The sequence below is a fragment of the Sarcophilus harrisii genome, chromosome 5 (assembly GCF_902635505.1).
Source record: "Sarcophilus harrisii chromosome 5, mSarHar1.11, whole genome shotgun sequence".
NCBI classification, from domain to species: Eukaryota; Metazoa; Chordata; class Mammalia; order Dasyuromorphia; family Dasyuridae; genus Sarcophilus; species Sarcophilus harrisii.
The window spans coordinates 183,180,027-183,206,354 of NC_045430.1; the positions used below are offsets into that span (position 1 = coordinate 183,180,027).

Below are 26,328 nucleotides of genomic sequence, written 5' to 3' on the forward strand. Positions count from 1 at the left end.
CTCAGACCCCACCCTTCTCTTTTCCATGACTAGCTCAATCAATATTCTGTCTGTGGAAGAATAAAGGAAAAGGACATTTCCCTGCAAATTTACTTAGCATCGCAGAGGGCAGGCCCTCTGCCCAAACAGATTTTCCAGATAGCTGAAATTTAAGGGCTAAAATCTTTATCTCCACTATTTTTAAAAGTTCTTTCTGTAGTTTGTATTCTTCCCTTCGTTCTTGAGCAACATATCTACCCTGAATCATAATTTATATAGAGTTGAAAGTTTTTAGAATCCCCAGCTCCCTTCAAAGGCTTCTTTGGGGAAATCCTTAGTTATTATCTGAGCCCCAGTTCCTGATGATGTATTTTCTTCTTCCTGAAGTAATCACATGTTTGTGCTTATCTGTGAAATGAATGAAATCAATAATAGAATGTAAATTTGTTGAGAACGGTAACAACTTTGCCTTTATAACCTCCAGTGCATTGTTTGTAATAGTTACTCAGTAAATGTTCATTGGATCAAACGGAAGCTTAAGTTATAAACTATATAGTATTTGAATTATAGCAATACAGAGAAAGCCCCAAAGGCTGTCAACATTTTAAATTTGTTTTCTTCACATGCTGATTCAGTCTACTTTATTGTACTTTAAAATCTTGTGATGGCTACTTTTTTTATCTGTTCTTTTGATTGTTCCTTTGTCAGTTGTTACCATATAATGTGCTTCCAGACTTCTATTCCTTTTTGTTGTTGCTGTTGTTTGGAGTTTTTTTCAGTTTTGTTTGACTCTTCATAAGTCCATTTAGTATTTTCTTAGCAAAAGTACTACCTTGGTTTCCTTCTCCAGCTCATTTAAACAGATGAGGAAACTGAGGGTAACAGAGTTAAGTGACTTGCCTAGGGTCACACAGTGTCTTGGCGAGATTTTAACTTGGGAAGATGAGTCTTCCTGGCTCCAGGCTTGGTGCTTTATCCACTGCACTACCTAGCTGCCCCTTTTTAAAAAATGTGTTGCTCCTGCTACTCTTGTCAGCTGGGAGAACAGAAACTTCACATAGGTACTAAGGAATACAGCCATGCATAAAGAAAAGAGATTTAATGTGAAGATGTTGACATTTGTTTTTGGCTGGTGAAAAAGCCCTCATTTGCTTTTATGGTAAAAATAGCTTGCTGCCTAAGCTTTTACCAGGTGTTTTTCAGTTTTTGTTTTATGACTTTGACTGCCTAGATAAGGGCTGATGTAAATTAGATTTTATGTTCCTATACCCATGCTTTCATTTAACTTTTCATATAGATTTTAAGTCAGGGCAAGGAACTTATCTTTTACTGATAGTAATCACATATTCCATATCTCATGGAATCTCCATGTCCATGATTTCAAGAAAAAGTATTATTCCAACAAGACCTTTAAGTCTTTCTTTCCTTCTTTCTTTCTTTCATTTCTAAGGCAATCACTGTTAAATGACTTGCTTAGAGTCACACAGTTAGGAAGTGTTAAGTGTCTGAGATAAAATTTGAACTCAGGTCCTCCTGACTTCAGGACTGGTGCTCTATCCACTACACCACCTAGCTGCCCCCAATGATTAGATTTTCAGACTGCATCCCCATTTTTTTTTCTAAATGCTTCCCCCAACCAAAAACCCTATTTTCATTGCTTAGATCAGGGCTTTGCATTTAATATGTGCTCAGTAAAATCACTTTGAAAGAAGATATGTAGTACCTTTAAATATCTTTTACTCCAAATAAGATTGAGAATTCCTTTGGGGAGGGAAAGGAAGGAAGAGCAAAGTGCATTCTGAAACTGATGTCTTGGAAGTATTAGGTGGGTAGTGCAGATACTTTTTTCTATCTCAGGACTGCAATTGGAACTCTTATAACTCTACACATTCTTCCCTAAAGAATAAAGTCTTTAACCTCTCCTAGAGATGGTTCCTTTTTTTTAAAAGGACATTTTTATATTTAGCATATTGTTCTAAGGTTCAACATCATTTTTTGTTCTTTTCCTCAGAGATTACTTTAGTCCATGTATGGGTACAAGATTCTAGAGTTGTAAATGGATCTCTTCCCAGATACTTCTTATACCATCAACTTCCTTCTGTTATGTATGAAATTGAAGGTCCTAGTCATAGGCCAGTTTATTTAATTGTCCTCCAGTTATAGTTGTATCCTGAGAATCTTTTAAAAGACAAAATGTGTACGTGGATGGAACAGGAGTTACCATTTTAATGGAAGGAGATTTAGGAATTTGGATTTGTTATAAGAAAAGAATACAAGTGGAATAATATAAAGTATTTTGAGGAGACCAATTAGAAACTTATTACAATAGTGCCATAGAGAGATGATAAGGGATTGAAATAAGATGATAGTTGTCTGAGTGGAGAGGAATGAGCATATGGGAGCACTATTGTACACAGAAAAGTGATGACAAGTAATTGGATATTTTAAATGAATAAGAACAGAGGAATTGAAGATGACAAGGAAGATTAGAGCTTGAGTGACTGGAAGGATGATGGTATTCTCAGCAAATACAGGAAAATTTAGAATAGGGATAGAATTTTAGGGAAGATAATGAATTCTGATTTGGACATCCTGATTCTGAGATACCTAAGGACATATTCCATGGGCAGTTAGTCGTGTTGGATTGAAACTTAGAGAAAAAAGAGTTTGGGAATCATCTACATAGTGATAATTTAACAAATCCATGAAACCTGATGAATTCTATAATTGGAACTTCAATTGAGGTGGAGGAAAAAAAGAACTTGGGCCAGAGCTTGAATACACCCATAATTAGGGAGTATATGATTCAGCAAAGGAGATTCAGAAGTAGTAGAGAGGTAGAAGGGAATGCCCTAAGAAGGCAGCATCAGAAAACCTTGAGAGCCTGGTCAACACCATCAGATACTTGAAAGAGGCCAAGAAGATTGAGAAAGGGCCATTAGATTTGGCAAGTGAGGATATAATTGGTAACTGTGCAAAGAACAGTTGAGTTGTGTTCGGTTGCCATATTGCAGGCTAGGGTTAGTCTCTAATTTTTAAAATATCAATTATAGGGAATAAGAAAGAAAAGAAAGGTGAGAGGCATGAGGATTAAAACAGTGTAGAAGAAATAAGGCTTTATATGGTAGCAGAAATAATACTGACTTTAAGGAAAAAATATCTAGGTTGATTGTTTTTATTTTCTACTTACTACCAAAGTGATCTTGGATGAATCACTTCCCTTAATCTTGACTGATTACTTTTTTCTGCCAAGTGAGTGAACTCGGTTAAATATCTCTAAGGACTCTTTGGATTCTAAATCCTACAGTTCTCATGGCCCAACCACTAAGGTTTATGGGCTTGTATTCCTCAATCCATAGCACCCTCTGCTGGCATATTAGTTCAGACAACAAGTAGGAGACAGAATTGAGAATACTAGTAGTCTAATGGAAAGAGATGATTAGGAGCTAGTCTTAAGCAGGAAGTTAAATTTATATGTCCTAAATAGCCTTCAGCAACACATACAGAATTACTTCATTTCTATGGGTCTTAGCATCCTCAGCTATAAAATAAGAGGGTTGGATTAGCTAGGTGGTTCCTAAGTCTTTGTAGTGCTAATATGTGACTTGTGCACACACATTACAATCAATTTCTTTTTTTAAAAAAAAGAAAAGTCGAAACTTAAAATATTTTCAGTTTCTGAATTTTCTCAAATTTCAAAAAATTAAATATTCTGTACATGGAAAAGGGTAGATTTTTTTTCTTCTAGAAGAGAGGTCAATTTTTTAAAAAATGGTTTATTAATGTTTCTCTTATCTCACTCTCTAAAAAACCCTCCTTTGCAACAAAAAAAGAATAGTTAAGTAAAAAAAAAAGAAAGAAAGAAAGAAAGAAACACATGGTCATGTAGCATACCACCTGTTTCCTGAGATAGAGAGAGACATATAGCAAAGTCAATTCTCCAAAATCATTAGTCATCATTCTGATGAAGGTTCTTAAGCTTTGCAATGTTTTTTGTTTCATTATTGTAGTCATCATGTAAATTCTTGGGGCTCTGCTTACTTCTGAATTATTTCATAAGGTCTTCCCAAATTTCTCTTAACATTCTCTTAATTTCTTTTATGCATAATTTCTTATGCCATAGCAATCTATTGCTTTATATGCTACAGTTTGCTCAGCATTTCTTCAGTCAATGGGTACTTTTCTTGCAACTTTTTTCTACTACAAAGTACTAGAATTATTTTTTTAAGTACATGTGCTAAATTTTTCTTTTTGACATACTTGAGGATATATGTCTGGTAATGTATATGTCAGGGAGAATGCATGGTTCTGTGACTTTTGGAGGTTGGGGTTTTGAAGTTTTTTTGGTGGATGGAGAGACACTTGATTTCATTGGTATGGGGAACTCTAGTCAAGGCTCACCCTCTTCCATTGCAGATCTTAAAGAGATGCCTGACTTTTCTAGTATAATTTTAAGTGATTTTCCAGAATGGTTAGATGCTCTCCCAAGTTCCACAGACAGTGTGTTAATGTGTCTGTCTTCCCATAGTGCCTCTAAAGTTTACACTTTCCTTTATTTGTTATCTTTGTCACTTTAAATGTGAGGTGAAAATTGTCTCAATTTGTGTTTCTCATATTAACCATTTGTAGCATTCTTTCATATGGTTGTTAAGCTTTATTTCTTTTGAAAACTGCCTTTTTACAGCTTTTGATCACTTCTTCTATTAGAAACCAATGATTTTTGCCATAAGTTTAGAGGAAGTATTAAAAGCAAATCCTGGAAGCTAGCTAAGTAAGCTAGCTCAGAATTTCCTGAGAGAGGGAAATGAATTTAATCTCCTTAACACAAAGCCTAAAATTCTAGGAAAGGGAGCCTAGTAATTATCTGAGTCCTCCTACCATATGGTTATCCTTCAGTGTTTGTTCCTGAAGTACACTCATGTATATCATATATTTGCATGGTGTAATGCAAAAACAAAGGGGGGAGCGTTCAGTCAAAGAACCTGGGTATGTATTTTTGCTCTCCTATTTTATGACCATGTTGACTTTGGAAAAACCATTTAATTTCTTTTGACCTCAATATCTTCATATTTAAAATGGGAGAGGAGAGTGGTAGAAAAATTGGTTGGGATCCTTAAGGTTCCTTCCAGCATTAAAAGCTATTATTTGTGACCAAATATGCCACAAGGACAGGGGACTGCATACACTCTTTAAATGTCAGTTAATATCTGGGTATCCTTAACATATATTCCCTTCCCCTACATTCTTATGAAGTAGGGGAGATTAGTAATGCAATTAAAAGAGAACCTGAATAATTTGACCATTATCATAGTTGGTTGAATTGAAAACAGTTTAAGAACCTCCTTTGCCTACATTCTTATTTACTAGATGTCCTGGATGATGTCTGAGTTCAGATGCAGCCTCAGACACCAATTGTGTGACCCTAAGCAAGTCATTTAACTTTTACCCTTCTTAGGTTAGAGACTAACCCTACCTCCTCTGTAAAATTTGGTAATAACTACATTTACCTTGAAAGATTGTAGTAAGAATCAAATAGGTTCATATTTGTAAAGTGCTTAGCAAAGTGCTGGCACAAGTTGTTCAATTGTGTCTGATTTTCTATGACCCCGTTTTGGAGTTTCCTGGGCAAAGATATTGGAGTACTTTGCCATTTTCTCCTCCAGTTCATTTTATAGATGAGGAAAGTGAGATAAGTAGGGTAAAGTGATTTGCCCAGAATCACACAGCTGAGAAGTGTCTGAAGCTAGATTTGATCTCAAGAAAAAAAAATCTTATTTCCAAGGCAGTTCTCTACCCACCGAGCCACTTACCTGCCTGTAACATGTGGGTGCTTAATAAGTTCTTCCTTTCTTATTTAAATGTGATATTTTTTCTTTGGAATATTGCAAAAGATTTCATCAATCCATTGAATGTTAGAAACCTATTAAAAAGAACTTGCCTAATGGAGATGTTTGTGATTAACTTTTATAGCTACCAAGCTCAGACAAAGAACAACATTGATACAGAAAACCATTTAATTGGGTTCAAAATGAATAACAAAGCAGTAGCAAACACTCTCAGCCACATTCTCAAATACAGTTTCAGTTCACTTTTCCCCCAGAGTAGTTCTGGTCATAGCCTCCTCTATAACTCACAGCTTCAATAGAGAAGGAACAGGCAAAATCTCAGGAACCTCAGTATACTCCTGGACAGGTCCCAATCTGCCTTGTTTCAGACACTATTTGTTAGGACCTCAGTGTACTTGGTATCTTTCTGTTTTTCCCATGGTCAGGACTCTTTTGTCTCTTTCAATTTCACAAATATTTATTAAGTACCTAATATATGGTAGGGAAACAAAGATAAAATTTAATAGTATTTACTTTCAAACTTATATTCTATTGGATCAGTCAACATACACACAAGTAATTTGTGGAAGGAGAAATCTCTGACAATTGGCAAATTCAGGGACAGGTTCATTGGGAGGGAACATCCTTGAGTTAATTCTTGAAGGATAAGGGTTCTAAAAGGTAGAACTGAGGAAGACGTCCATTCTAGATGTGGGAGATGGGGGATGATGTTGGCAAAATGTACTGAGTTGAGAGATGGAATGTCTGTTTAGGAAATGGATAGATATTTGTTTTATCTAAAAAAAAGAGTAAGTAAATAAGAGTAATGTAAAATAATATTGGAAAGAAAATTTCAAGTCATATTTTCAATGGCTTTTTAAATATTAAGCTGAATGTTTACATTTGATCCATGGGCAAGATCAAAGACAATGAGGACTCGGACTATATTGGTGATTGTGGGAGTATAACTAAGGGATACATATATAACTAAGGTAATGAATGTGATGGAGGTGAAGCCATAGGTCTTGGCAGCTTATTGAAGACAAAGGCTGAGGGGACAGGAAGACTTAATAAACGTGGGGGACTATGAAGATGGCAGTGTTAACAGAAGTAGCTAGGTTAAAAGTGACATTTAGGATTAGACTGATTGCCTGGAAGACAACACAGATATCCAATTCAAGACAACATACTTACCTTCCTCAATACCCCCAGCTTGGAGCCCTGGCGCCAGGTCTACTACCAGACTGGGATTAAACATCCCAGGCACATGAATAGTGCCAAGGAGCAAAAGCACGCTATTTTGGTCAGATATACCATTGCCATTGGGCACAAAAACATCTAGAGATACTGGAAATAAGCAGGAGATATATTACAGATACACTACAGAATGAGGAAGAAGAAATTGAAGAATTACATTACACAGCTAGTGAAAAGCAGAGCTAGAGTTCTCTGCTTTCAAATCTAGTGTGCTTTTCATTATCGCTCATTTCTTTAATATTTTGATGCAACTTCTGAAGTTGGAAAGTCTACCTGTGAAATTACAGGTGAGAGGAGGGAGACTGGTTCTAATATTCTTTTAACTCTTTTAGAATGCTTTCTTAAAAGCAGAACTGTCTTAATGAAATAATACTGGTTTTACTAATATCATTTTGGGTTTGGTTTTTATGAGATAATAATGCCCTAGAATTCAAGGAAATTAATAATGCCCTAGGTAATAATGTCCCAGAAATCTTAAGGAAATCAAGAAACTGGAAGCCTGAGTACTTAAATAGATTAGGAAATGTGTTAAGTGCCTCTACAATCTTTTTCTGCTAAGCCTCTGATTATTGAATTATAGGAGATGATAAAAGGAAGTAAAGCCTGAGAGTGGCTTTTCTTTTCTGTATAGATTTATCTCTACTCAAAAGAATTGCTCCGGACTTTAAAAGAACAAATTGTATCTTCCCAGACTTAAAGCTCTCAAAATTATCTTCATTTGATTCACCAGTTTGGCAATGGCTCCTAGTACTCAAAAGATACTTTTTAAAATAGATTTATCAAACATTTGATACTTGAGGATCTTTTGTATAATGTTAGTAACTTGTAAATTATTAGATTTCAATTTTATAATGTAGCCCATGTTAGAGCAGATTTATGATATCCCAGAATCTCAGTGGGAAGGGACCTCTAAAGATTTGTGGTAGTGCTTGGTGCTATTTCCATAGATCTGACTCTTCATGACCCCATTTGGGGTTTTCTTGGCAAAGATACTATAGTGCAGTGTTGGAATCTTTACAAAGTGTTAAGCCATTGGAGTTGATTTGATCTTAGAGATATTTTGGGCCAGAACTTGAAAGAAGGTACTAGGTGGAATTGATAGAAACAATGATTGTGTTCACACCTCTAGAGAGCTCATAAGTATCTAAGTACTCAATGGAGTTCACATGTTTGGGAGGATGCAGGGCTTAGTAGGGCTTAGTCCGAATTCACACTTCCTTTAGGGCCAGAGAGCACTCTGGGAGATAACCCAGAATCCCTCTCCCTCCAGAAAGCTAACCAGAACATTATAGGATGCTGCCTAACTATAGAATACTGTGCATGCTGGACACTACAAACAACTTGCTATTGTGTACAGATGTTTCCTTGCCGTTTTAGAATAACTCTGCTTTAATTACAACACAGGTTGTCAGGCCCCTTGACTTCTCAGGAAAGTCAAGATTTCCTGGGTGGGGGATGGAGAGCCAAACCAGACATATCAGCAGGGTTCCTTTTACTGGACTAAAGGGTCTTATGCCTTGTCCAGAGTCTCCTCAGCTCCTACATGAAAAAAACAACTTATATTTATATGATTGTACTTGTATAACAATTTTCAGAGAGAAACAAAGACATATATTCTTAACAGTTTGTAAAAATTCAGTGATCTGCTCCATAATTATAATCAAACCTTCACTTTCCATAACTTTAACAATGCTCTCTAAACATTTTCCTTGTACAGAAACAGAAGGCTGTTTTCTAAAGATCTGTCCCATCTTAGCTGAAATTCTACTTTAATTCTTTTAACAAAATTTCTTTGTTGTACTCACTCTAATTTCTGAGTTGAGGAGACTTTTCCACTTGATCAGGATCACAGGCTTTTCTACTGAAATCAGGATTGGAGCTTTTCCACTGAAATCAGCTGAGGGTCCTGTCAGTCCCACGTTCAGGGCACCAAAATGTGAAGGTTTTCTGGAGGCAGCCTTAGTCTCATTTGAAATAAATAATTACTCCAAAATCGCAGCCAGCTGGTAAAAATGTAAACGTTTATTTCTCCTTCCAAATTAGCCCGGTTAGTTGAGGCCTATCTTTCTGCCTGGTTCCAAGAGCTCTTGCAGCTTTGTCCTTGACTTCTGCCTCTGCTTTCTTCAGCCTCTAGCCAGCACCAAGGTAGAAGATAGGGCTTGTAGGCTTTCTTCCAGAGTCTCCTGTCTCTGACCCCAGTCAATATTCACAAGAAAACTCTCCAAGAAACTCCCTCAAGTAACTAACTCAAGTCAGTCCCACAAGAAGAACTAAGCTCAAGCTTCAAAAGCTCCCTATATATGTGATCTCCTAAAGGTTAACTCCGCCTTCTAGAGGGAGAAGGATTCTGGATTATCTCCCAGAGTGCTCTCTGGCCCTAAGGGAGGTATGAATTCGGACTAAGCCCTACTAAGCCCTGCACCCTCCCAAACATGTGAACTCCTTTGAGTACTTAGATACTTATGAGCTCTCTAGAGGTGTGAACACAAGCATTGTTTCTATCAGTTCCACCTAGTACCTTGTTTCAAGTTCTGGCCCAAAATATCTCTTTCTAAGATCAAATCAACTCCAATGGCTTAACACTTTGTAAAGATTCCAGCAGTGCAGGGGTCCTCAAACTACGGCCCGAGGACGTTTATCCCCCTCACCCAGGGCTATGAAGTTTCTTTATTTAAAAGCCCAGAAAACAAAGTTTTTGTTTTTACTATAGTCCGGCCCTCCAACAATCTGAGAGACAGTGAACTGGCCCCCTATTTAAAAAGTTTGAGGACCCCTGCAGTGGTTTGTCATTTCCTTCTCTCCAGTTCATCTGACATATGAGGAAACTGAAGGAAATAGGGTTCGATGACTTGCTCAGGATCATCCAGCTAGGAAGCATCTAAAGCCAGAATTGAATTTGAGTACTTCTAACTCTAGGGCCAGCTCTTTATTCACTGTCACCTCACAATCTATTCCAAACCTAAATAACAGTCCCTTTCACATTATACTGCCTTTGGTTTGAAGATCTCCAATGGCAGGTTATGCGTTGCCTTTCAAGTCAGTCAATTCCCTTTTGGATAGCTCTCGTTGTTTAGGACATTTGTTTTATTCCCTTCAATCCCCACTGCCACCCCCTGAATGGTTCATCAATGCTGGTTTTGCCTCTTTACAACTTCCCATTATTGTACCCTCTGAAGATGTGCAGAATTACCCTAATTGATTCAATCTTAAAAGCATTTTTAATCATTTGCTGGAATGGGTGCTGGTATTAGAAAGACAAGATTAGTTTGGAGGGAAACAACATATATGCAGACTAGTAATGTATATACATATACACAGTAACTTAATAAGAAGCATTAATGAATGGGAGATCTGGAAAGGGGCTGACATTTGGTTAAGGGCTTGAAGATTTCAAGAGGCACATGAGGAAGGAATGCATTCTAAGAATATGCAGTGGAAAATGGAAAGTTGGAGACAGGGAGTACCAGAAAGAGGCTAGTTAGACTGACATGTAGCCTAAATGGTGGGGAGTGGCAGAAAATAAATCTAAAACATCAGTTGGAGCAAGATCGTAAGGAGTATTTTACCTTATCCTTAAAGCAGAAGGAGTAACATGGTCAGAATTGTTTTAGGAATATTACTTTGTTATCTGTGTAGAAAATGAATTGGAGAAGTTAGCTATGAGGGAAATAATTGGGGCAAAGGGGACTGTTGTATTAATCTAGGTGAGGGATGATAAGAATCTATATTAGATTGTTGTGAGAAGAAAGAGAAGGGGAAGGGAAGAGAATACACACTGATATAGCATCTACTGTGTACCTGGTACTGTGCTGAGTGCTTTATAAATAGCTCATTTGAGCCTCATAACAGCCTCATGAGGTAGACTAGATGCAAAAGATCTTGTGTAGGTAGAAATAACAGGTTTCAGCAGATGATTTAATAAGGCAACGAGAGAAAGTGAATAGTTGAGGATAATACCCGGGTCGTGAAGCTGGATGACTGGAAGGAGGGTCTATTTCCATAGAAATAAAAAAGTTAGGAAAACTGGATTTGGGAGCCCTACTTTGGCCTGGTTGACTTTTGTTTTGTTTTTTCAATTTTTATTTAAAGTTTTGACTTCCAAATTCTGTCCCTCCCTCCCTTTCTTCCTTCCTGCCCCCATCTCTGAGAATGGTACACAATCAGATAGAGGTTATACCTGTGCAATTATGTAAAATATTTCCATAGCAGGAAGAAAGAAAATGAAAAATAGTATGTTTCAGTCTGTATTCAAATATTATCAATTCTTTCTCTGGAGGTAGTTAGTATGCTTCATCTTTAATCCTTTAGGATTGTTTTAGATTATTGTTTTGCTGAGATTAGCTAAATCATTTACAATTCTTCATTGAACAATATGACTCTTGTTGTGTATAACATTCTCTTGGTTCTTTTCACTTCACTATACATCAGTTCATGTAAGGTTCTACAGGGTTTTCTGAAATCATCCTGCTTGTCATTTCTAGTAGGGCAATAATATTCCATCATAATCACATAATACAGCTTATTTAGCCATTTCCCAATTGATGAGCACCCCTTAAATTTCCAATTCTTAGCTACCACAAGAGCTGCTGTAAATATTTTTGTACAGATAGGTTGTTTTCCTTTTTTGATATTCCTTGAGATATAGATCTAGCAGTGGTATTGTTGGATCAAAAGGTAGGCAGAGTCTTATAGCCCTTTGGGCATAGTTCCAAATTGCTCTTCTGAATAGCTGAATCAGTTCATGACTACATTAGCAGTGTATTAATGTTTCAGTTTTCCCACATCCCTTCCAACATTTTAACATTTTCATTTTTTGTCCTATTAGCCAATCTGTAGGTGTGAGGTGGTACCTTGGAATTGTTTTAATTTGCATTTCTCTAATTAGACCATTTTTTTCATATAGATATCTTTGATTTCTTTGTTTGAAAACTGCCTGCTTATATACTTTGATCACCATATATATATATATATATATATATATATATATATATATATATATATGAAATGAGGCCTTTATCTTTCTTTGTATTTTGTTTGTGTAAAATCTTTTAAATGTTATTTAATTAAAATTATCAATATTATATTTTGTAATGCACTTTCTATTTTCTTTGGTCCTAAATTCTTTCCTTATTTATAAATTTTACAAATAAGCTATTTCATGCTCTCTTAATTTGCTCATAGTATCACTCTTTATTTGTAAACCATGTACCCTGGTTGACTTTTAGATGCTTCTGAAATTTTATCTCATGATAATCATTCAAATATTAGAATACAGATATTATCCCCATACTCCTGCAATATTCTTTTTGACTTAAACATTTAGTTCTTTCAATTAATTATCATATGGGCATGATCTCAAGACCTTTCTTTATGCTAACTGCTCTCCTCTGTAGAGCCTCAAATTTATCAGTGTCAACAATAAGTTAGCTTCTTAATTGACATATTTCATTGTTGACTCACTTGAGGTTTATAGATATTTTTCGGAAAAACTGCTAGTTATTCCACATCTTTTCTATCTTCTATTTTGTCAGTGGCTTATGTTACTTTTAATCAACAATTATTCTCTGTGTCTCTGTGTCTCTGTGTCTCTGTGTCTGTCTGTCTCACACACATCAGGTCTTTTTGTTATCCCTAGCTTTCATTGTAAGCCTTGCCTTCTTTGAACCTTGAGAATGTCTGACAATAATTTCGTAAGAATTGTAATAAGCTTTTCTGTTTATCTTCCACTTTCTGCTCTTTTTTCTGTCCCTTTTATGTTGTTGTTGAGTCATTCCAGTCATGTCCAAATCTTTGTAACTCCATTTAGAATTTTCTTGGCACAGATATCAGAGTTGTTTGCCATTTCCTTCTTCAGCTCATTTTACAGATCAGAAAACAGGCAAATAGAGTTGAGTGGCTTGACTAGGTTCACTCAGGAAGATGATTTGAACTTGGGAACATGAGTCTTCTTGCCTCCATGTCTGGTGTTCTATGCATGGCACTATTTAGCTTCCCTAGTACATATCTTTTAAAAATCTCAATTGCTTAGCTTGCTGTACACCCCTATCTTTTGATAACTTCTCCTGCTCTTCCCTATTGAAATTGTATTCTCTGATTTCCCAGAATTTCTTTGGAGGGATTCTCATCTTTCCTACTTGCCTTGTAGAGTTTTAGGTCATGGGATGCTACCTGTTTTCTTTTCTCTTTGAAATCTCTACCCAAATCTAGGATGATTGTCATATTATGTCTGGATTCCCTCTGTTCTTCTATTACAAATTCAGAGGTAGTAGTCATTTCCCTCTCAGACTTGTACCATTTTTCACTTCAGCACATACATCATCCTAGTTGGTATGATACAAATCCAGAATCTGTATGTCCCTTTATTACTTTATCCCCCAAAGTGAAATGATCAGTAAAGCAAGTTAAGAAATTTTTATCCAATCAGTTCTTGACAGAGAAATCAATCTAATGGATGTCCTAAGTGGAATAGTGGATAAAGTACCAGGGGCAGAAAGACCTGAGTTCAAATCCTTCTTTAGATAGTTAATTAATTTTGTGATTCCAGGCAAGTTATTCTCTTGTTTTTAATCTCTGTCTGCCTTTCTGGACATCTAGGTGATGCAGTACATAGTTCAAATCTGGCCTCGGACACTTACTAACTGGCTTAACTTGGGCAAGTCACTTATTCCTGTCTGCCTCAGTTTCCTCATCTGTCAAATGAGCTGCAGAAAGAAATAGCAAAGCACTTCAGTATCTTTGCCAAGAAAACCCCAAATGAGGTCACAAAGAGGAGACACAATTGAACAGCAATACTGCTTTGCCTTTTTCATTTATAAAATGAAATTAATGATAGTATCTCCCCCATTTTTGTAAGAATTAAATGTATGTAGAGTGCTTTGCAAATTCTAGTCCTAGCCACATAAATATTAGCCGTTATTTTGTCTCCATGGCAGACTGTGATCTGTTTCTCAAATGTCTTTTCAGACCCACCTTTTACAAAGCATTTTTATGGAAGCTCTTAATGTGCACCTGAATAATTTAATAGACTCTGGTTCAGTGGTTTGCTGGGCAGGAAGTTTTCGTTTCCTTCTCTGTCTGGCCTGGTCACTTCTGGCATTTGTTTTCTGCCAGCCCTCATGGAGGGGAAAAATATCTTTCCTATCCAACATCGGTGATCGTCTGGCTCCTGCCAAGGAAGTCATTTTATTAATAATAATAATAATAATTTTATTATTACTAAGTCTCTGTGACCAATCCTCAGAATGTGGAGACTTCTTAAGTTGAGAGCAGGGGTGAGTGTGACACCAGAACACATAGATTCAAACACTGGAAGATTGTGTATTGGAGGATAACTAGACCCAGAAGTGAGTGGGATGAAATTAGAAATAGTTGAAAGGGCAGCCAGGTCTGGTTGCAGAGACTGGGAGTTAGGGCGGGGAAGAGACCAGAGTGGTTGCCTTTTGACATTTTAATGGAATCCATTTTCAAAAGCAGTCAAGCATTGCCTCCTAAAAGAAAAAACAACACCTACCTAATGGTGGAATGAAGTTTGATTTAAGTATTCTTGTATGGGATTTGAAATGGAAGCTCTGGGAACCTTGAGCTCAGCAGCTTTTTTTATAGTTAAAATATTATACCATATAGAAAAGATTTCCTCCCTAAATACTCCCATTCCCCACCTCATCTTTATTACACAATCAAGTTGCATTATAAGTGTTTTTGTTCATTTTCAAGTCAGCTTGATAACTTAACCTCTGTCAGACTATTTTCCTATCTTCAAAATGTGAAAACTGGATATTTAGAACAAACATAGTATGTTCCAAGTTAGCTGGAATAGAATTTAAACCAGGCTATTTGGACATAAATATAAAAACACTGAAGTAAAACTTTTAAAGTTAACTTTTTTCCTTAGGGCACAGTCATTGTAATATGGTAGAAAAGTCATAGGCTTGGAACTTGGGTTCAAATCTTGACTCTGATACTTATTGATACTGTAATCTTGGGAAAGGTCCTTTAACATTTCTGGGCTACAATTTCTATATCTGTAAAATGAGGAAGTTGGACAAGATGGGTTTCTGAGCTTCCTGCCAGCTATAGATCTGTGGTTTTTATAATCTTATGGAGTAAATGACTTTAATTCATACTATATTAATTTGGAATTTATAGTTTAAACCTTGACTATTTAAGGAAAGGTGGCTAGAAGATATTAATTATGATTTAAACATGAAGGATAGAGGTTCTTTTACTTTCTTTTATCCTAAGTGATAAGGCAATCGTACACATGGTGGTTCGATTTCTTTTGCTCAACAACAAATTTTTTCTTAGTCTCACTCTTTCTAGCCTCATAGTCCAAATTGGGAGAAGTTGAACATTTTCCTTTTCCAACCTGATTTAACAGGTTTTAACTTTATGGATATTTTAAGCAATTTTCTAAGACTACAGAAGAGTTACATATGTGCATTGATTGGTAGAAAGGAGTTCCCAATATAGTGGTCAGGACAAAAGCAAAAACAGTAACAAAAAAAAAATAATAAAACAGGAGTGATTTGTGACCACCTGTTGACAAAGCCTAAAGACTTTAATACTTCACTAGCTAATTTTGATTCTTTTTGGTTTCCCATTCTCTTCCCTCTCCCAGAAATCATGGAAAATGATTTCCCTAATCTTTAATCATAGCTTCTTAGCAAATTAAATGTGACCCAGATGTGTGTATGCACTTCAAAGTATATACATATTTGACAGTTTCTAAATAATTTGGGACTTGACAATTAATTTTTTTAATAATAGCTTTTTTATTTTCAAAATACATGCAAAGATAGTTTTCAACATTCACCTTTGCAAAATCTTGTGTTGCAATTTTTTTCTCCCTTCCTTCCTCCAACCTTCTCCCCTAGGCAGCAAATCATCTGATATATGTTAAATATGTGCAATTCTTCTATACATATTTCTAAATTATTGTGCTGCACAAGAAAAGTCAAAAAAGGAAAAAAGAGAGAAAAAAGCAAGCAAACAACAACAAAAAGGTGAAAATACTATGTTGTGATCAATCAGTCCCCATAGTTCTCTTTCTGGATGCAGATGGCTCTCTCCATAACAAGACCATTGGAACTGGCCTAAATCACCTCATTGCTGAAAAGAGCCACATCCATCAAAGTTGATCATCACATAATCTTGTTGCTGTGTACAATGTTCTCCTGGTTCTACTCATTTCTCTTAACATTAGTTCATGCAAGTCTTCCCCAGGCCTTTCTGAATGATCATTGATTTTGCATGGAACACTTGCCTCATAGAATCAAAAGTCCTTCCAAAATAGGAATATGGTCTAGACAGCTAACAAAAAGTTCACCCTAAAAGTAGATTCTGACAGGAAGGAAATAAAGTGTGTGTGTGTGTGTGTGTGTGTGTGTGTAGAAACAAAAGCAACCCATTTCCTATCGAAAAAATATACTTCTATGAAGTTTTCTCAGGAAGAAAATTCTGCTGCTTCTCCTTGAACGTTTCAAATGTTACTTTTACTTTGTTCTTAATCAGCATGAACTCTGATCTTGCCTCTCCTCATTAGATTAAAAATTCCTTAGAGACCTTCTATCTATTTTATTTTTTATTCTTGTGGTTTACATAATACAATATTTCACAAATGATGTTCAACAAATAACCTGGATTGGAAAATTTCTGTACTAGTTGTAATAGAACCTTAAAATGTTAAAGCTGCAAGAGATTTTCAAGATCATCTAATCCAAACCCCTTATTTTACAGAGGAGGAAACCAAGACCCGGAACTGGGACAAATAAAGTAACTAAGCCAGGATTAAAATATAGCTTCTTGGGCTCCCAAATCACTGTCACTGTACCATCTCTTGATAAGGCAAGAAGGCAGAGAAGGCACATAGAAGTCTATTCACCAGAGGGAAGTTTCCCTCTTCTGCTCTGAGTCTCTAAAAAAAAAAGATTTTAAACTGGGTTTTCAACACACTTCAACCTCTACCAGGTGCATATCTCTTGGGGCAATGGCCATAATTATGAAAACAGGACTTCTTTTTTTAAAGCTTTCCCATTCTCAAAGACTTCCTCTTCTACTACCAGGTGGGGAAGACATGTCTCTTCTATCATGCTTTTTCTTTCTCTTAGATGCTTAGCTGACTGCCTAGCTTAATTTAGGAAGATTTTTGCAGAAGACAATAAGAAATGGAGCTTACATTTCAAAGACTTTGTAGATTTTTAGACTACTCTTGTTACCAAAAATATTATGACTGGAATAGTTCACTGAAGAAAAAGCTAGAATCTACCTTGATTTTAAAGGGTTTCCTCTGGAAGACCTCCATCTCTGGGAAGAAGTGAGTAAATAATCCTGCATTGAGTGAGGTAGGCAATGCAAAGAAAAATTCTGTGGTAAAATTGATTGGGGTTCTGGTAGATGGTTTATTGATAACTTTTCTTTTGTTTTGGCTAATTATGAATTCTTTACAAAGAACAACTTATATAGCAAGAATTTTCTGCATTGTCTTGCTAAATGTCAAACTTCTCTTGATATGTGTGGTCATGGTGGCAGAGACTGGTAGGGGAAGCACACATTTTAAAAAAAAAAACCCAACCCTACAAACTTAATTTCATTTATTTGCATTGTAGGCTGAGAAGGGAAGTGTGTATATACACATATGCATTATTTCCTTGATATCAAGAATCTATCACTCAAAAATATCTCTTCCTCTTCCCTGGCTGAAAAAGTCTAAGCACTTAAAGCCTGGCACTCCCTAATTCTAGAACTCTTCACAAATATAGATTCAGGAAGCAGAGGGAAGGAGGAAGGTTCAAGGATTTGTTGGTCTTTTAAATTTTTTTTTTAATGACACTTCCTCATTCTGGGCACTTCTAAACTAGGCCTGTCCAACTGCTTTGTAAAATTGCAAAATTGGAGGGAGCTCAGAAACTATCTTCTTCAATCTCAATGAAAAACATAAGTCTCTTCTTTAATGTTGACCATCTAACTTCTGTTTAAAGACCTTCAAAGAACTCGCTTGGTCTCTGGCTTAGTCCATTTCATTCTGGAGCAGCTTTACTTGAAATTTTTCCTTTCATCAGTCTGAAATCTTCCCCTTTAACTTTCCTTTCCAGACTCCTCAAAAGCAGGATAGGCAAGATATAATGACTGACATTTTGTCTGGAAACAGTCTACAAAGTGCTTTGTTTCTTTGATTCTCATAATAACCCTGTGCGGTAGATACTATAGGAATTATACCCATCTCATAAATAAGTAAACTGAAATTCGAAGATGCTAAAAAGCACTTGCCGGAAGGCTCAAAGTAAGTGACTGTGATGAGATTTGACCCTGGTCTTTTCTGAATTGGAATAAACTATTCATTATGCTTTGTGGCCTTCTATTACAATAAAATTACTTGGAAGCCCCATAAAGTGAATTTTTGTAATGGACATTTGCCTAATGTTGATGCAAATTGGTCAGATCAGGTTCTTGACTAGGTTACTCCAGCTTTCTGAAATCTGCCCACTGATCATCTTATAGCTATAAATTGAGACTGAATTGAAATTAGCAGCCTAAGATGTATAAACATGAGCAACTATTGGACTGAAAATCTTCTGAATTTGCCCTTTTTACATCTTAGGCACCCGGTATGCAGTTGACTCATTAACCAAGTTTTCATGTCTTAAATATTTATAAGCAATTAGTTTGTTGCTCCATGTGTGTGACTTTGAGTCATTTAAGTGGAATGGAAAGTCTGCTGTTCATTGGAAATGTTTTTGTGTGGTTGTTAAACTAAACTAGTTTGTTTTCTATGCTTGCATGTGATGGATTTCACTGGAAATTTAATAAGGGTGTATTATTACATTGCTGTATATGTTTTTTTAAAAAGGAAAATTGCTTTGATTAGATTGCATCAAGGTTGGTATTTAAATATATACAGTATGTTAACACTTTAGATTTAGAGTGAAAATTGTACCATTAAAAAAAAGACCTAATTAATTGGATTGTGAGACTTATTAATAGAGTTGAGTGATTTAGCTCTCTGCTTTGCTCCTGATATTTATGAAAAAGGGTAAGTGTTCACAGATCCCTTTATCCCCCAAATCTTCTTGGTCTAATGTTTAGAGTGTCAGACTCGTAATCAGACCCAGGTCCATAGCTAAGGTATCTGCCACCAGGTGATTGATCAGTGAGTGGTACATTGCAGCAAACCAGCCATTAGCTGAAGCATTGTGGACAGACAAGTTTATCACTTAAGTCTACAACCATATTATAGGGATGGAGCTACCATACCAAGGCATTGAAAACATTGTAAATAGAGAACCTCACCATGTATCCAGGCTTCTGCTTTTTATCTTTAGTTCTCACTCTGTTTTCTCTGCCCTATCATGCCTCTGTCCTACCTCTTACAAGTAGCACCCAAAACCTGTCTTTTTGAAGACATCTATTGTAGTGAAACAGAAGCTTGCTTAGCTTCTGTTTAAAGACCTTCACAGAGACCTTGCTCATCTCTGGCTTAACCATTCCATTCCGGAACAGCTTTACATAAGGTTTTCCTTCCATCCATCTGAAATCTTCCCCTTTCATTTTCTTTTCCAGACCCCTCAAAGGCAGGATAGACAACAACGATAGATGGGTTGCTTGGACAAAATCCATAAAGTACTTTGTGTGTCTTTGATTCTGTGAGGGATGGAAGACCTAGTTCTTGCCAAGCTTAATCATTAGAGTATCAGAGAAGCTCCGCTGTGATACAAAGTAAAAGGTAAAGATACAGATAAGACAAAGTTCAGAAAAAAAGAGAGGATTATTGGGGATACAGGAAGGGCTTCGTTTGAGCTGATGGGAATCTAGAATTGGTTAAGTAGGGCTGAAAGAGGGGAAGTAGACAGAATAGCCTGAGCAAAGGCAGAGGTGGCCAGGTGGTTTTCAAGAAACAACAATTAGTTCAGCTTAATTAGATAATGGGTTCTTTACATAATGAGAGAAATCAGGAAAGGTGGGATGAGGTTAGATCACATGGGACCATCCATGTCTGGTTGGCAAAAGTATTTTGATCTTTATTCACTTGGTAATGTGAAGCCACTGAAGAACTTTTTGAATAAAAGGATGACAGCATGGGAAGCTTTGGGAGGTTTAGTTTTCCAGTGGTTTGTGTTGTGTGATGGAACGGGAGAGACCAGAGGTTGGTTAAATTGGACATAGGATGGATGAAATTCACCAGTAGGAAAAAATTAGATGGCTTTAAAAAAAAAAGTTTCAGGTGATTGAAGAAACTCATTTGGATGTCAGTTTTCTTCTCTTTAAGAAAGTTTGCCTCCTAGAAGCTGACCCCTTCCCCTCCCTCTCTGCGCGCGCTCTCTCTCTCTCTCTCTCTCTCTCTCTCTCTCTCTCTCTCTCTCTCTCTCTCTCTCCCTCTCTCCCTCTCTCCCTCTCTCTCCTCTCTCCCTCTCTCCCTCTCTCCCTCTCTCCCTCTCTCCTCCCTCCCTCCCTCCCTCCCTCCATACTTAACATAGTAACTCTGTGGGTAGGGTATGGGTCTACCTGAACATGCTGGATCACAAATTCTTATTTTTAGCTTTGGGGGCCAGGGGGGGTTTGCAAACAGAAGAGATCAGCATCAGTCATCAGAGTCCTTGGCATATGTTGAACACAATACCGCATTTCCACAAGAAATGGAAATGCTCGTTGGTAGATCCCGGCAAGCTCCAACAGGAAAGTACCTGCCAGTGAAGCGTAAACAAGAGCCTGTCACCTGCTTAGTGGCTCCGGTCCTTTCTGGGCCAGACTTGGCTCCCTTTCGGTTTGGCATAGGGTTCTGGGTTTTGTTTTGATTGTACCTTTTACTAGGAGACATTGACTTGAAGCTCCTGGAAACTGCCAGATGTTGTGCTTAGGAGGTAGGGAGGCTCATTCCACGTCTCCCAGAGACTTCTGAGCTACCTTGCAGGAGAGACACCCTCTAGATCTCGCCCAACCCAAAGAATAGTTATGTGTCAGAACTGAGAACTCCCGGGTCTGATTTAAGTCATTGTCATCTCTTCCCACCTCCAAACTTAACTTATTTTTAGAAATGTTTTTCCTTGTTGGGAGAAATAAAATTAAATATTAGACTCTGAGTTTATTCGGGTTAAGGATCTTGCCTTATGGTTAAGGAATACTTTTTTGGATGGATGAAGGATAGACCCTCAGAGAAAATAAAGGCAAAGGCATTTATTTTATAGATGAGGAAATTGTAACTCAAGCAAGATGCCACAGTGGCTAAAGCACCAGGGAGACCTTGGTTCTAATGCAGCCTCAGACACTGAGCAAATCATTTCAATCTTTGTTTGCCTCAGTTTCCCCATTTGTAAAATGGAAATAATAATAGCATTTACCTCCAAGTTTTTTTAGAATCAAATGAGATAATAATTGTAGTGCATTTAGCACAGTTCTTGGCACATACAAAACACTATATAAATGTTAGTTGCTAGTAGTGGGGATTAGTAGTAGGGTAGTATTATATCTCATCATGTGATGCACTTAATTAGAATTCAGTAAATATTTGGGATTGAATGAGTAGGAGAATCCTTGAGTTTTCAAGATAAGAACAATGAGCTGACTTGACCAGCTAGCTGTGGGTAAGAACATCCACGTGGCAGCTTCTATGGTCCTGTCCATATAGGTCAGTGATGGATAGTCTCAGAGAATACAGAGTAGAGTCAAATCGCAGAGAGCTGTGTTTCTAGTTTTATGTGTACTTTGTCTTTTCTTCCTCCCTCTCTTTTCCTTTTTTGTTTATAGTGGGATGTTGTGATCCTGGTTGAATCACTTAATCCCATTTGCCTCAGTTTCTCATTTGTCAAATGAACTTGAGAAAGAAATGCCAAATCACTCCAGTGTTTTTATCAAAAAAAGCCCAAATGATATCATGAAGAGATCCAAAGGTTGAAGTGGGTGAACAGGCACAAAATGCTAGGATCCCTCTTTTTGGAATTTCAGGTTACAGGGAAGGATGTGAGAATTATAGACCCATGGCTTGAACCCACATAAATCCATCCCTTGATTTTTATGGATAAGGAAACAGGTTGTGACTTGCACAAAGTCACACAGCTGGCAAGAACGAGGGATAGGATTTGGATCCAGGTTTTCTGAAACCAAAGTTGATATATTTCTGTGAAGGCACTAATTGAAGTAGACTTCTCTTCCTGCTTCTCTATCTAGACAGAGAATTTATGACAAGATATCCGGCCTCCTTTGGGTCTGCTTAATGTTTATGTTCTGGCTTGTCTTTTGAAATCTCTGAGGGTCTCTTATATATAGTTAGTTCTCACCCCAATTTCAAATTGTGAGTTAATGTTTAGAACCTGTTTTCTCTGGCTCTGTTTGGGGAGCAGAAGGGGTACTGTAACTTACCATTTCTGGTATTTTGTATTAGATTGATACCTCAGTTTCTTTCACTTCAAATTCTGCTGTGGTTTCCACTAACTGATGATGATCACATAACAAAAGATTATATTTACGTAGGTTTGCAAAGTGCTTTGCATATTTTATATCATTTGATCCTTCCAATAATGCTAAGGTAATGGACTATTATTATTCCTGCTTAACAGATAGGGAACTGAGGCTGAGAGTTTGATTTCCCCTGGATTATGCAGTTAGCAAGGAAAAACTGGATCTTGAGTCTTCTGGACTCCAAGCCCAGCACTCAATCTGTATCCCCTTTGGCATGAGGAGAATCCTTGGAGGGCCTCCCCTTCTACCAAGTTACCATACATATGTCTTATTTTTAGTTCGAGGTGCGAATGATGTCTCCCTTGTTGGATTATAAAACTCCTTGAAGGCAGAAACAGTTTTGCTTTTGTATTTTTATTTTAGTTCTGGGCACATGGTGGGCACTTCATAAATGCTTGTTGACCTGATATGTACTTCTGAATTTCTTTATTAAATAAATATTTTCTATGTTAAAGCAGGGAGATTGAGGGTTTGTTGTTTTCTACTTGTAACTTTTCCTCCACTTTATCTTTTTGTTCTAATTGCATATGGGGGCAGCCTAGTGTCCAGATGCAAAGGTGACACGTCCTAAGTGGCTGGTATATATAAGAAAAGCATGTGCTTGGCAGAGTCTGGTCTGGGTGTTCCAGGCCCGATTGGTGTTGGAAATACCAACCACATTCCTACCTAATGAGTTTGGCTTGTAGAGGAAGAGATCTAATTTTAGTAATACCCCTGGAGAACTAGGGCAATGTTTGGCTTTGATAGGGTTTTTTTTTTTTAATTCACTACTATATATAGAAGAAAAAGGAAGTGAGAGAAGAGACCCCTGGCCTTCAGATTTCTAAGGAAGAAGATGAAGGCTTTCTGAAAAAAACTGTCTACACATACGTAGAGAGATCTAGCCCATTTATCTTACAGAATGGTACCATGTGGTCTTAGCAGTGAAATAATCACCTAAGGTCATAAAAGACAAATAAAATTAGAATCTAGGTCCTCTGACTTCAAATCTTGAGATTTTTTTCCTCAATAGTAATTAATTTTCCCCAAAACTTATAAAGATAAATTTCAACATTCATTTTTGTAGGGTTTTGTGTTCCAAATCTTTTTCTCTCTCCCTCCCTTATCTCTCTTTCCCAAGACTGTAATCTGATATTATATAATTAAGCATATTTTCTATATTTGTTTTGAATTCTTTCTTTAAAACTTTTTTCCTGAACTTAATAACAAAACATACACAAATGAGAATTTCTATATAGAAAAAGAGGATTGTACATGTAACTGAATCTCTCATATAGTGCCTGTTTTTCCTTTGAAAATATAAAGAAGAAATCCAATGTGTAACTTGGAAAGCTATTCTGCTTGTCTCTTTTCCCCATGCTCTTTCCAAAATGTTCTGAGCAGGAACAGATGAACAAAATGTTGTTTACCCTCCTAAAACTCAGAATTTGAGAGCGTATACATAATCTTGTTTTCTCCCCCATGTTTTAGTCTTTGTGGGCAGGGATCAACTTACATTTTATTTGTACCCTTACAATTCCCAGATTATGAACATATAACGGGTATAGAAGAATAAGCTACTCACTAAAGGTGATTGTGGCGTTAGTTTATTTTTTTAAAGACCCATTTGCCTGTTTGTTTGTTTTTAATGTATTTCTTTGCTCTTTTCTCCCTGTTCTGCAGGTATCTCGGATGATGATATTATCAATATCACTCTCCCTACTGGTGTCCCCATACTCCTGGAATTGGACGAGAACCTCCGTGCTATTGGCCCTCATCAGTTCCTGGGTGACCAAGAAGCTATCCAAGCAGCTATCAAGAAGGTGGATGATCAAGGAAAAGTGAAGAAAGCCGGAAAATAAAGTTCTTGTTCTAGGCTGTCTGCTGACTGTGTGTAGGAATCATGGCAATGTTATGTAGTATGTTGTGGATATTAATCTGTATTCTTTTGGTGTATAAAGTTGAATGAAAGCAAAAGTTAGCATTGAGCAGTGTATGTCGGGTGTCCTAACCTTTCGGCCCAGATGTGGGTCCACATCTGGTATGGATTCGGTCTCCCCATTAGATGCTACGTGATGATCCTAATGCAAATTGGCTAATGGATAAAGCCTTGAGCATTAACAAAGACCTGGGACAGGGGAGTGGTGGGGGTGATTTCTAAGTGAGGTTGAGAGGTTCTAATACGGTCTCTTACAGAAACTTTGTGCCCCATTCCATTCTCTTGTGGCATAATTCACTTTCCCATGCACTAAGCTCTGTCTGAGATTGTACTCTGGGATGTTAGATAATGCATTGTACCTAAGAATTATTTATTATTAGATTCTATTCCTCTTATCCATAAAGGAATGGGTGCTTTGATTTATTTAAGACCAATGGCTCATTGACAAGGAAAAGTCTTTTTTTCCTCCTCATAAAACGGTGCCCTCTAGTTTTAGTATTTAGTCCCAACGTTTCTTTTCTTTGGTATTTGGTCAAATTCCCTTTGGCTACTGGAGTCTTCAGAGCATAAATAACTAGAATATTTCATGCTCTGATTATTTTCCCCCTCTCTTCTTATTCCTGGGATCTAAAGATTGGAATCAAAATTTTTGTCATCAGAATAGCTTAGGTGGAGAATTCACATGGCGTAAGGACTTCCCCCCTCATTGCTAGCACCCCAAGTGCAACATTCAACTAAAAGCAGTTATTTGTGCCTTTTTGTGACCTACTTCATTAAATTTAACACCCTTCTTATAACACTGGGTTTATTTTAGTGTCTGGGCACTCCTGATTTTTTTCTATTTAACAAGCTAAATTTTAAAGTGTGTGAAGGGAATATGGTGAATATGTTTGCAGTCAAGGAAAAAAAAATAATCAGTTGTGTCTGTTATGTAACACCAGCATAAACTAAGAACTAATTATTATAGCACGTAGTCTGGTGCAAGGAGTGGAGGGTTTCCTTTTTCTGTTTCTTTTTGTTTTCTCCTTGTCTGTGTTTGTAAGGGCCTCACTCAAAATGTTATTCTCAGCCAGTTTTCTGAATTTTGTACACTAAGGCAATTTTGTACACTAGTTACTGGACACTATTTGAAAGTTATTTTTTAATAGTGAGTTCACCATTGACCCTATAAAGTCGACCTTTGAAATCCAAGGATCTTCCAGTATCTGTTACCAAGATAGGTAATTTGCTCAGTAAGGAAAGACATGAATCTTTATAAAGATGTGAACCTTCTATATGGGACTTTTGAAGATGAGCATTATCTTAGGGCTGGGTTATAGCTGTAGATGTTTGAGATCTACCAGTTGAAGTCACTTTGTAAACTTTGAGAGGCAGTATTCCAATTTTTTTAATAATAACTTTTTATTGACAGAACCCATGCCAGGGTAGTTTTTTACAACATTATCCCTTGCACTCACTTCTGTTCCGATTTTTCCCCTCTCTCCCTCCACCCCCTCCCCTAGATGGCAAGCAGTCCTATACATGTTGAATATGTCCTAGATACAATATGTGTGTGCAGAACCGAACAGTTCAGAGGCAGTATTCCATTACAAAAAACTATACTGAGGTAAAATCTGTGCATAAATTCGGTGAAGATTTTAATAAGTCACATGGACAGCTAGATAACGAAAAGGATAGAGCACCTGTCCCTGTGTCAGAGTTCAAATCCAGCTTTAGATGTTTAGATTTAATCCCAATTACTTAGGAAAGAAGGAAGAAAACAACATTTAATAAGTTACAACAGCTTTGACAGAATCTATGTATTTAATCAACAATAGTTCTGTAGTGGTGGTATGTTTTTAAGAGTGATTTCCCAGAGGCATAAAATTGAGCATCCTGACAGACTAGAAATGGATGTTTTTT

At 36.9% G+C, this 26,328-nt stretch overlaps 1 protein-coding gene across 2 annotated transcripts in view; it reads left to right on the top strand.

Moving 5' to 3' along the window:
• BPGM (bisphosphoglycerate mutase) overlaps nt 1–25,668 on the top strand; it is a 51,028-nt gene extending 25,360 nt beyond the window's left edge. For both annotated transcript variants that reach the window (XM_003771626.3, XM_003771627.3), the window contains exon 3: nt 24,171–25,668. In XM_003771626.3, the coding sequence (XP_003771674.1) occupies nt 24,171–24,349 (179 nt within the window). In that variant the 3' untranslated portion in view covers nt 24,350–25,668. The remainder of the gene's footprint in view (nt 1–24,170) is intronic.
• The last annotated feature ends 660 nt before the right edge of the window (nt 25,669–26,328 follow it).